The 12594-nt window shown below is 29.1% G+C and overlaps 1 protein-coding gene and 1 pseudogene across 2 annotated transcripts; one reads left to right on the forward strand and one right to left on the reverse strand.

Moving 5' to 3' along the window:
* Nucleotides 1–1382: 1382 nt before the first annotated feature.
* LOC149878006 (uncharacterized) lies at nt 1383–3371 on the forward strand (annotated as a pseudogene).
* Nucleotides 3372–8144: 4773 nt separating this feature from the next.
* On the reverse strand, nt 8145–9942 carry LOC149878007 (uncharacterized). Of its 2 annotated transcripts, XM_090073152.1 has the most exons (3): nt 9797–9942; nt 9326–9533; nt 8145–8326 (listed from the first exon to the last, which is right to left on the reverse strand). In XM_090073152.1, exons 2-3 carry the CDS (start codon nt 9523–9525, stop codon nt 8212–8214), a joined length of 315 nt encoding a protein of 104 aa, XP_089929278.1. In that variant the 5' UTR covers nt 9526–9533; nt 9797–9942; the 3' UTR covers nt 8145–8211. The 2 variants fall into 2 exon arrangements, 1 of the variants encoding a protein (XP_089929278.1); XR_016447660.1 differs by lacking the exon at nt 9326–9533.
* Between the last annotated feature and the right edge of the window lie 2652 nt (nt 9943–12594).

A 12594-nucleotide genomic window follows, 5' to 3' on the forward strand; every position in this document is an offset into this window, starting at 1 on the left:
GAAACAAACGAAACAAACGAAACAAACGAAACAAACGAAACAAACGAAACAAACGAAACAAACGAAACAAACGAAACAAACGAAACAAACGAAACAAACGAAACAAACGAAACAAACGAAACAAACAAACAAACAAAAACAAATAAATAAATAAGCAAAACAAACAAACAGCGCACCGAAACTTCGCCATTTCGGCCTTCCTCGAGCTTTCTTTAGGCACCAAAGTTCGAGAAAGTTAGAGACAGCAGACCGATTAATGGTACGCTAAATGCTCGTGAATGCCACGTGAATGCTCCATTTTCTTTCTATGTACGCTGGATCCGCTCAAACTGAGGAATTTTGAACATTCACGTGTCATCACTCCAGCCTCCTGATCGGCCCACACTTTGCACACTTTCAAGACTAGAACCTGACTTAATCACAAACTGAGCAAAAAAAAACTAAGTCTCACAGGGCGACAACTTTCGAAAAGCAAACGATACAACAACCTTCCTTTCGAATCCTTTGCATTTCAAACGAAGGCAAACAAAGAAAAAACAAAAACAATAAACAAAAACAAAACAGGAAAGGGAAAGAGAGAGTGAGTCGACTGATTTCTCTCAATTGCCTTAAACGAGAAGTCTAAAACGTTTAAAAATTGTAAATTAAGTTTTAAATGAACTGAACCGAAAAAACTTAACGACAGTTTAGCTGGTTAAAAACATAGAGGAAAATATTTTATAAATTTTAAGCGTTCTAAAGGTCTCTTTTTTTGTTTTTGTTTTCTTTTGTTTTTTTTTTTGTTTGTTTTTTGCTTTTTCTAAAATCTAGCGTTCAGGCAAATTTGGACGGTTTTATCAACCGGTGAGTGCACGTTAGGCAGGTCCGTTTATAGGGGTCGGAAAAACTATAACTTTGCCACTTTATTTTCCCATTCTACGTTGATAAACAAGACAATTCCAAAAAAAACTTTTAAAATATTTCAATTTTCCTGACCTCCCTAGGGGTTTGAATATTTTTAGTGAATTTTAGTGAATTTTTTTTTATTATTATTTGCTCTGCCTGACCTTTGCGGAGTCACAACTACAGTGCGTAATAATATAATTTATGAAACTGCGCTGCGTTTGTAACTTATTAAACTTAAAATGGTAATATCAACACGTTCAAATACTGAAATATATTTATTAGGATAAACCCATGAAATTGATTGCAAAAGTTTGCCTACAAAAGGCGACGTCTTAAGATATTTTTATCAATGCTGTAGATTACTAAATTTGAAAAAAAAAACAATAAAAAACACACCGAAATTGTTTCCTGCCCTCTAGATATAAATCACGAGCTGCTTTGTAATGATAAAATGTCAGCCCAAATGTGTTGTTTCTGCTCTTAGAAAACCGTGGCTTATGGGTGGTGTACCACACATTAGTTGCAGAAGTATTAGGTAACTATTGATTTAAATAATATTCATAGTTTATTACATAATTATTGATAATTGATATAAAAATTTAAGCTAAATGACAAATAAAAATTTATTAAATTGTTTTAGGGAAAAGGTTTCCAAATTAATATATCATCACAAGAAACTGGTATCATATTGTTCAAAAAAAACGGGAAACGCAAAAGCTACATGAAATTAATTTTTTGGCATTAGAAAAAGAATTGTTTGACATAGGGCACCCAAAACTTTATGAAATAATTGAAAAAGATAGAATTCGATCAAAAGATCCAAAAGAATGCGATATTTTGTTTTATGAAGACCAAAAAACTGCAAGAACAATGGTAATTGACAAAATAGACAAAAAATATCAAAAAGTCTATTTCAACAGAGAGTTTTGCAAAAGGAAAGCCAAGAAGTTTGAGCAAAAGGAGGAATCTGTCACAAAAAACTTAAAGTTAAAATAATTTTCATCAAATAGCAGTTGTATTAATGAAAATCAAGAGTTGTTTTTGTTATAAAATTTTGATAATTTCAATATAATAACTATGAAGAAATTGAAAAACAATCAACTAACATAAAACAAAATAAACTGACAGTAACAGTAGATTTCGATGAACTTATTAAAAAAACTTCAACATTTTGTGAGCGTTTTGGAATTTCTGTTGGGGTACAGACAGGATTACTAGCATTATTTTTAAAATGTGGAAATATCAATCTTAATGAAGTAAAACTTTCAAAGGCAAAAGTAGAAAAAATAAGAAAAGATTTATATTTAAGTGAATGAGAATTAATTAAGGAAAAGAAGAAAAAAAATGCAAAAATAGTAATTTAATTTTGCACATTGATACAAAAAAAGTTACGGCTTTAAATGAAGACTATATTTCTGAAGTAAATGAACGTCTAGCTATTGTTGTTACAAGTCCAGACTGAGATTTAAATATAAATGGAAAACAACAGGATGAGCTGCTAGGCATAGTTGAATGTCAATCAGGAAAAGGATAAGATCAAACATTGGCATGTTTTAATGTTATAAAAAAGTTTGGAATTGAAAGTTTTATAATTGGAATTTGTGCTGACACAACAGCATGTAACACTGGTTGTAATAAGGGTTGTATAAGTATTTTAGGAGAGCTTTTAAATCGACCTTCTTAAGGCTTCTTTGTAGAAAACATTCTAAATGCAATCACTAAAACAGAAAGCAAAGGTCCATCAAAATCTATTTATACAAGACTCAAAGCTGCTTGGCCAATGAATTATGAAAATGTTCAAAAAAATATGGATCAGTTATCAAAGTTTCCGTGGTGCAAAGTTATACTTTTTGCCAAAAAGCTTTGGAACTTCATACTTTGGCCAGAAATGATTATAAGCATCTGTGTCAATGTCATTGTTTTTCTGGAAGGAACGGAGGCAGTTCCTGGATTTATTATACACAAACCAGCTGCTGAACATGAAGCTAGATTTATGGCAGTTTATGAAAAAAACATTCTTCAATCAAGTTAAATTGTTTCTGCTGCTCATAATGGATTGTGTAGGGTTAAAGAAATAATAAAAATGAAAGATTTTGATGCTGATGTTTCTCAAACTTTTATTTCAAGCTATCTTAGACACAGTTATTATCTTTCTGAAGAAACAGTTGTCTTTTGTTTATTTGATAAGAGTCTTGAGAATAAAGTCAAAGAAAAAGTTGCTCAAAAGTTGTTAAAAACAATTTTACATTAAATCTTTAAACTGAAAAAGTTTAAGCCTGTAGAAATAAATGAAAATTCAGAACTTAAAGATTATGTTGGTCAAAAGTCTTGGCTAATATTTAAAACAGTTCCTTACTTTTTAAAGTGGTTAGAAAGTCCACCTGAATTGTGGACTCATGATTCCGGTTTAAAAAATATGAAAAGGTTTACAAAGGTTTACAAAGTCTGTGTCAATGACTGTTGTGAAAGAGCTATTAAATTGGTAAAAGACTTTATCGATTCAACAATGAACGAGGAAAAGTTACAAAATATTTTACTGGTTTTGAAGGAACGCAGATTTAATTTTCCATCTTATAAATGTAACTGGTCCAAAGAAATACTTAATAAATTTTAAGAAAAGTTTAACTTTTTATAAGAAAAATTAAACTGAATTTTTATGTATATTATTTACAAAACGTGTTTGTAAAACCTTTAGTCAAAGTCTTTTACATTTTTAACAGTTTACTTTTATCTTTTATCTTTATTAAGTACAATATTTGGATTACTTATTTAACAAACTTCTTGAATGCAAATTTTATTAAATTTTTTAATGAGTGTTAAAGAGTATTTAGATTAATATACAATTAAAAACATAGTAAAAACCAGGTCTTTAAAAGAAATCAGGTCATATTTCAAAATCTCGAGAAATTTTAAATATTTTGAGCTCAAATTCTATACGAACCTTCCTAAAAGTATGGCCAACTTACCCAATAAAAAATTTATTAGTTTTGTTGGTCCAATTAAGATAGCAATTTAACGAATAATTGGTCAAAAATGACTTTTTTTAAAATATTCAAACCCTCAAAAATTTTTCATCTTTATATTTTTCATATATAAAGATGAAAAACGAATGCTAAGCTACACTAATAGACTTAAGTCTATAAAGATTTCTTCTGCACCCAGAACAAACAACTGATGGATAGCATTCGTTTTTCATCGAATATCCTGGAAAGATAAACAGCTGAATTTGTTCCTCTAAGTTTTTATTCATATTTTTTAATGATGTAGATCTTTCGCCAAACATTTCCCAGCAGCAACAACAAGTAGAATTCATAGTTATTCAAAAAATATACTTATAGCAATAAGATTAAGCGACTGAACCATCCAAAATTTAAAACTATTTAACTACCGAAACTGAACTATTTTCTCCTTCATGAAACATATTAGTTTCGTTAAAATAGGGGGTAAATTAGGTAAAATTTTATCTAATAACTGCATTAGTTGAAAGTATTAATTGAAATAAAAATTAAAACATTAAATTTGTTTTTTACTAAAGTTTTTATATAATTTTTAAAAAAGTATAAAGTCGGATGCATTATACTAAAAAATAAATGTTATGAAATAAATTATAAAACCTCCTTTATAAAAAGTTTTTTTACCGGTTTTCGGTGATAACAAAAAAGTTCTTATTCAATTTTTTAAGTTTGAGATTCGGCAAAAAATTAAAAAAATTTATTATAATTTTACAATATAGTTATATCTAAAATTATATGATAGCAACGCATTTTGATTTCAGAAGCAATTTTTTTTGAAACAATATGGATAATACTATTACATAATAAGGATTTGGTTTGAGTGCCACGACATAAAACCTGGTGGTCTCTTTGGTTCACAGTGGGAAGTCAGTTTTCGTCAAGGTTTTAGCTTTTTGAATTATTTGAATGCTTATATTTTGCGAGCTTTTGTCATTTTGAATGTGCTGAAGGCTTTTTTTCTTGCCATTGTTTGGTATAACTTTTTGATCATTTTTTTTAAAAAAAACCTTTTATTGGTTTTCAAATCATAACGAACAAATTTATATTGGTTTACTATTAATAAATCACAGTTTCTTGGAGTTTCGGCGAACTTTTTGTGCAATATGACTACTGTGTTCCCCCGTTTAAGAACCCCACGTTAGAATCGATTTACTAAAATCGGATTTTTTAATATTATTATTAATTAAAAACTACGTCGAGGTCCATCAACAGATTTCAAATTTGATTATGCAAAGTTTAAATTTCCCTCTTCCAACCCCCCTCCTTCTCGCCATTTACCCCCTGATGGGTAAATGTGAGATTTGGGGGAAATGGCTAAAACTTTTAAAAGAAAAAAAAACTTTTAAAAACTTTGAAATCTGTAGTATTAGAAAAAAATGGAAGCTGGCTCATCCCATTTTTTGACCTCGTACCAACCTTAAAAAATCAATTTCAGATTTATTTTTTTGAGAGGTTTAAAATTTGGCCAACGAAGTTTTACACTCAAGCAATAGAAAAATGGATGAATAATCAACTATAAAAACATGGATACAGTTTAACCATTTTTGTGATTGCAACTGATTTAAAAAATCTTTAAATTTTAACAATATGAACAACTATAATATAAGTTAGTCATTTTTTATAATAATGAAAAAATTATCAAATTTTTCTATTGTGAGTAAATTTTTTAGCGCTCATCAATAAGCAACCATCAACAAGTGGCAAACTTTTAAGCATTGTAATTACAAGGTGATATATTACTTTTACTAAATAAAATATCAGTTATTATCGTGGAATATCGAACAAACCTTTATCAAAAGAAAAAAATCAGAAAAAAGACTTTATGAAGAAATTGGTAAAAAAAAAAGATCCAATTTGCTTTTTTTTTTAACAAATTTATGGAAAATACTTTAATGAGCAATATTCAAAATCTTTGGGATCTCGCAGGGGGCAGAACTTTTTAGTTACCTAAAAATAACGTTTAAGGAAAAAAAGGAAATTCTTAAAACATTTCAAAAAAAGTATTTTTGACAACTCCTTTCTCATCAAAATTAAACGAAAAATTATATAAATTATGTAAATACCTTAAAGAGAGTCCTCCATAGTTTTAATTTTCTTAATAATAACTTTTTTGTAAACAAAATTTTCGTTGTTTATAAAACCGAAAAATTTTGACTGCGAGGATGTAAACCATTCTCTCAAAGTGTATATTACAAAATTTAAAATTCAAAAAAATCATTTTCATTTTTTGACATTTGGTCAGGTTTGTCGAAAATTCCCAACTGTGCGAAGTTGTAAATGCTTCCGGAATAAAAAAATAAAACACCTGTTCTCGAAGAGAAATTTTACAAAACCTGTTTGAATGCTATTTTAGTAACAACCCATAATATGTTGTTCACTTAATGTTAATTATGATTTCAATAAACTAATTTGCGCAGAATTTTCAGGGCTCAAACCTTTTCGTTTGTGATGCGCAAATTTCTGAAATTCAGAAGTTAAAATTAATAGTAAATTTTATAAATTGATGATCGAAAAACACCTTTTTGAATTGTGTTGAGAATTCTATTAAATGACTAATTATTAAATGACTTAAGTTACTATCTATCCACAATGCCAGACGGAATTCACAGGTTGCATATGATTTTTTTCTTATTTTCTCATTCTATAATGAAGAATGCCACTGCGACTACCATGTTGAATTCTGGTTTTCAAACCAAATGTTAACAGAGAAAGTTAACCAAAGTTTTTCGATGCAGTAACTGAGTTAAGTAACTTTGGAGCCATCAAGTGATTTTCAAAGCACAAACTCAACAAACAAATTATAGATATCACAATTACTAAAAATTGTCTCGAAAGTTGCAGTTAGATTTATGTTCGGTCAAATAAATGGAAAAACTTCAGTAGAAATAGATCAACTGAAAAATCATTCTAAACTTAGTTCTAAGTAAGGCATTTTGATTTTGCTTTTTGTTCTCCTTATAAGACTTTTTTTTATAGAACTTCGTTTTACTTGGTTCGAAACATTTTTTTGGAATTGAATAAACTTGGTTCACTTTTTCGAAATGCATTAAAAAAAAAAGTTGCTTGATTACACAGGCATACAAAAAAAAAAAATTTTTTTTCTCTGGCATGGCATTTAAGAACAGCTATAAACTGAAATGAGGATGGTAAATGTAAATCTGAACTTTTTGAACAATCGGGTAAGTTATGGACACGCGGACAAGTACAAATTGCTTACGTCTATGGTAACTTTAATGGAAGTAAAGGAGACCCTATTTTGTCCCTAAGATAAAGCATTGATTTCCGCAATTCGCACATCTCCGCATATCCGTTTCATATCCGTTTTCATCATCAGTGGGACATCAGGTAGTGTTTTATCACGAAATCTCCGTGATAAAACGCTCCAATTTTTACTTATTGACCTTAAATATAACAGAAAAAATATGTTTGACGCATGGCTTCCCCTTGTTTTTTACAAAAAATAGGTTTTGAGTGTAGTACTAAATTGTTTCATTTTCATTCAGCCAAAAACACTATGACCTAAGTACAAACACTAAACAAGAAAGAGAAAACGAAAACATGTAGTGCTTGTTTTTATTCTCAAGTTAATCAAAAGTAAATTGTCCAAGTTAGCTTAAAAAGATAATTTTTTTCTGTGTTCATCAACATAGTAGAAGTCCCGTGGCACGGGACATTAGACCACAACGACATTTGATGATGTCCCGTCACGAGGGAGATTGGACCGCAAAGGGTTAAAATTAATAAACAATATAAGCTCGAAATCCTAACGATAAAAACGAAAATTGAGATCATATTCGTCATCAGCAGCCTAAATTCAGTAAAAATTTTGCTTAAAAATTTTGCTTAAAAGTTTTTACCAGAAATTTCGCTTTGACCAGTTTCATTATCAAAGGTAAAAAAAAAAAAAGCTTTTCTTGTCATAACCCTCATAAACAGCTGTAATATGTAATTTTAAAACACTCGCAGTAAAAAACGCTCCGCCAACTGCTTTCTTTAGTGAGACCAAGGACGTATTAATAGATGGACGTTCAACCCATTGTTTTATAAAAAAGTTATCTAAACAATAGCGTGTTACGCTATTGTTTAGATAACAAAAGCGAAACAATAGGTGATAATTGCGAAACCGGGGAGTATTTTTATTTTTTTCGACGTCGGAAAAAGATGGTCACGACTATCCAATAAAAATATTTTTAAAAGTATTTTACTGAGCATCGATACTTAAAATGAGTATGACAGAAAACTTTGCTATTAATCAAGATTATTCTTTTTTGCTTGAAAGTATTGATAACCAAATTGAATTAGTTGTGGATGATTAAATTGAGATAGATCTTGAAGAGTTAGCGGAATTGTTATCAGAGGATTTTGAATTGGAGCTCATACCACCAGCAATTCCTACAGAGAAGCTGATTGCAGAAGAAACCAAAATGCTGAAAAAAACAGAAGAACGCTTAATAACTAAATTTACCTGTCTGAAATGTTACAATAAATATCTTAGAGAATCGAATTTTAAAAAGCATGAAAAGAAATGTTACATTGCCACTAAAGGTGTGCTTATACTCACATGTTGTGGAGCTTAACGCCTAAACGGGTGTTAATTTATATTTGCAAATACTCCCAGATTATGAAAATATTGTAATAACTCTTAATTTTGATTTTAGAAATTATTCAAAACTGTAAATTGTTTTAATGTACTATTGAACTTCTATATAGAAGAATGCAAGTTGTCTTTATTACATTTTTTACATATACTGGTGTAAGAAAATGTACACAGTTAAAAAATGGCTAGTTAAAGGTAATAGATGATTGACATTTTTCTTTAACCTGGGTTCCATTACAGCCAAGTTAGTATGGTAGATGGTACTAGAATCACAACAGACTTCTAAACATTAATGAACAACCTTTATGTCTAATAACTTTAAAGTTTTCAACTGTATTGCCTTCTCTCGTTTCAATTAGTCCAACATCCTCATTTGATGTGCTTTGGAAATTTTTAAAATCAGATAATTTATTTCTGATTACAAAAAAAGATACTGGAAGTCATTATTACATTTACAGATGTTTATGCATGAAATGTTGGAGAATATAATATTAGCAGATTGAAGATTTAGTTGATCTGGAAGAGATTTGTTAATGTTAATGGATAATGGCACTTCACGATTTAAAACAATTAGTCTCCACATGCCATTTGATTGGCGATAACTATTGATTTTAACTATTACATAATAATCTTTATTATTTTCATTGTAACTGTCAAAACCATGTTTTGATGAAAATGCTTTTAACTGTTGATGAATACTTATTGCATGTACTTTTTTATTTCTTCCAACTCTTGTGAGTGTGTTACATACATAACAGGTTTTTCAGAAAAAGTGAAGAATTTATCATTCCTCTCAACTTCAAAGCCTTTTTTTGATTTTAAATCTAACCTGTATAAGACCATATAACATGATTTGCATAAATATTCAGGATGAACTTTTTGATAGTCTGAGGTTGTATCCAGCTTGTAAAAGCTAAGAATTGCTTGTTTATAGATAACAAAAGGTTTTATTTGATAGTGACTATCCTGCTTTATTATGCAGCCACACTTTCTACATAAATGTTTTAAATATTCCTCATGAAGACTCATTATTTATCCTGTAATGAGATAATAAATATGAATATAAGATTACTTCTTTTGATATAATATTTAGAGAAGGTTAAAAATAAGGCTATGCATCACTAGTAGAAGGCTCAAGAATATGCAACTAAAAGTATGGTTTTATCATTTTTATTACTTCTGTTATTACTATTAGTAACATCAGTAATAATTAAAAAAAAAAAAGTTCATTATAAATTAAAGTAGCTCTACATGACAGTTTAAAAATGCTTAAACAAAAATGCTCATTAAAAATACATACTTTATATATCTTTCCAACTCCTGAAACGAATAGTATTTTATGAACTTTAAGATGCTTTTAGTTATAATACCTTTAGACAAAATGCAGTTTAGGTATCGAAAGTAAGAAATTTTTTAACTAGGTCGTTCACGAAAGAAAAAAATCACAAATTCAAGAGAAAAAAAAAAGCGAGGCAAATTAGTTCGACATTTCCGACAAAAATAAGAAATACTCTCTGATTTGAACCTTAAAGTGGGAAGCATACTCTGAGAGTGGGGTGAAAAGAACACTAAAAATATCTTTTTCGACCTTTAAACTATATCATAGCAGCTTCAATTTAATATGGAAAATTTGTTTCACTTTACTCTATCCATTCTAGTAAACCAAACATAGCCTTTTTGCAAAAGCCTAGTTTTAGACGTCAAAGTTTAAACACAGTTAAATTTTTAACAAGCAAAGTTTATAGCTCAAATCAACCTTTTTCAGATTTGTGAACTATTCTTGATTAATTTTTTTGTCTTTTATAACCATAAGCTTCAGTAAATACATGATTATAATTGGTTTACTGAGGGAGGTTTTTTGACGGAAATTTGACGGGTAGAAGTTGGAATATATGTATCATGAATTTAGAAAATTGACGGTAACACGCATAGCTTTTGGCTAATTGGCGGCACCTTTGATCTATAACAATGCGTTGAACGTCCATCTATTAATACGTCCTTGGTGAGACAGAAACGTAAGAATAGTTTTTGAATGTCTAATTCGTATACGCGGGAAGTTTTAAACAATTTACAACAGCATTTCATTTTACACTTTTTTCATATTTATTTTGCTAAAAAATTAAACGATATCTCACGAAGCGGTCTTGTCCTATTATGTTAAGACTTCAGAATTTACAAATAAACAGATTCAACGATATCTGCATAATTAAAATTATATGTTTTTTAAATATATGATGTAGATATTTTTGAAACGTCGAAAAAGTGTTGTGTTGTAAGTCTTATAGATCTTCGAAATGTTGGATTAAGTTTGTCAACGGAGCTGATTAGATCCTCACAGAAATATGTGTCAGCATGCGTGTTTGTTTTGTTTCCTATATGCATGAAGTTGTAAAAAAGGTTCCAAAAAGTACAATATCAAACACATATTTTCTCTTTATAAACCACAAGGGCGTCCGGTCTACTCAAGTGTGATAATTAAATTTCCTCTGATGAACATCAAAACAAGCATACACTTTGTTGTTCTAAGAGTTTCCACTTTCTTCATTGCCTTATTTAGAATCACATTCAAAAGGTGGTATCGATCTGATATCAGAATTATTACTTCTATTAGTAAATGATAGTTTTAGTGCTAACTGTGTTGTTTTAATTGATGAAATGTATTTATAAACGGTTGTCCAGATCATGGAGGAGTTTTAATTGGTGCTAATAAGCATATAATAGGTGTCATTAAGTTAGCTGTCAAAAACATAGGGTATTTTTATTGTGCCTTTAAAAATAAATCAGCAGATGAAATAGGCTTCTGTATTCTGATTGCAATACTGTGCAAATCAACAGATAGAGTTCCCTTCACCTCAACTCACAAGGTTTGTGCTTTTTTCTAAATGATTTTAGATTCAGGTTTGCTATTACTTTATGAATGATTTAATTTCAGGTATGATTCTTTTTTTCAGTAAATGATGAAACAGTTGAGTTCATCTTAGTCGAGAGTGCATTTGCTTATTGGAAGAGGTTGGCTTGTTACACTTGTTTGCATGAATTTGACAGTGTTGTAGAACAGATTGACTGTGATTTCAGCAATAATCATCAAGAATGGCTGCATTCCTCAATAAGCTTTATTAACTTGATCCTTTTCATTATAAAAAGTTGACTGTTAATTCTTTCAATATAACAAGCAGATGTTTTGTGCAGACTAGCTTTGGTTGGTAAGAATCTGTTACTTAAGTTATTTTTTAGTAATTATTATTTCATAAAGGTGAAGTTTTTGCAAAATGCTTTTTTTTAAGTTTTTGTAGACAATTTTTGTAACTGAAGTGAATAAATTGTCAGCAGCCAATGAGATAACCTGCTTTTCATAAAAGTTACAAATGTCTTTAACATAGTTATGATTGGCAATAGGTAAAAGCTTTCTCCACACAACAATATCACAACTAAATAATTGTTACTAATTTCAATTCATTTCATGTTTTAGGTTGATATTTTACAAATAAATAAGTTTTTATCTAATGGCAAAGTTTTGACAAGGCAAGGTGAAGTTTTAAATATTTTCTTCTAGCATTGATTAGCATGATTTTTCTTTTAAGTAAAATCTCTCTTTTTTGCACTCAGTACTCTTTGCAGAGTAATTAACATGTTGATTGTTTTAATCTTCAGTCTTTGAATCAAGATGCTTATGAAATTAGAGTATAAATCCTCACTGAATTTGTATCAATTAAATAAAATAAAGTTCAAATCTTGTTTATGAAAAGTTAAAATGCAATCAAAGCGAAGCCCTGTTATTTTGATTACCTGTTAGTACCTGTTAATGATACATTTTGCAGCAAAAGCAAATGACATAAAAATTTATTTTATATAATATATAATTATTTATAAATAATTATATGTTATAGGAAAATCAAAATTACATGGATAGTTGCACATTTTTGACATAATTGCAACAATTGACAAAAATTGATTTGAAACTGTTGATTAAATGAAATTGAAATTGAATTGAAAATGAAATTGAAACTGTTGATTAAATGGAATTTTTGAGCCAAATATATGATTAAGTGTAATATAAATTCAATTTTATCCAGCATTATTGAGCATTTAAAGCACGTA

The sequence above is a fragment of the Hydra viridissima genome, unplaced genomic scaffold (genome assembly GCF_058129835.1).
Source record: "Hydra viridissima isolate aposymbiotic clone 2 unplaced genomic scaffold, HvirCarnegie_v1 scaffold_15, whole genome shotgun sequence".
Lineage (NCBI taxonomy): Eukaryota > Metazoa > Cnidaria > Hydrozoa > Anthoathecata > Hydridae > Hydra > Hydra viridissima.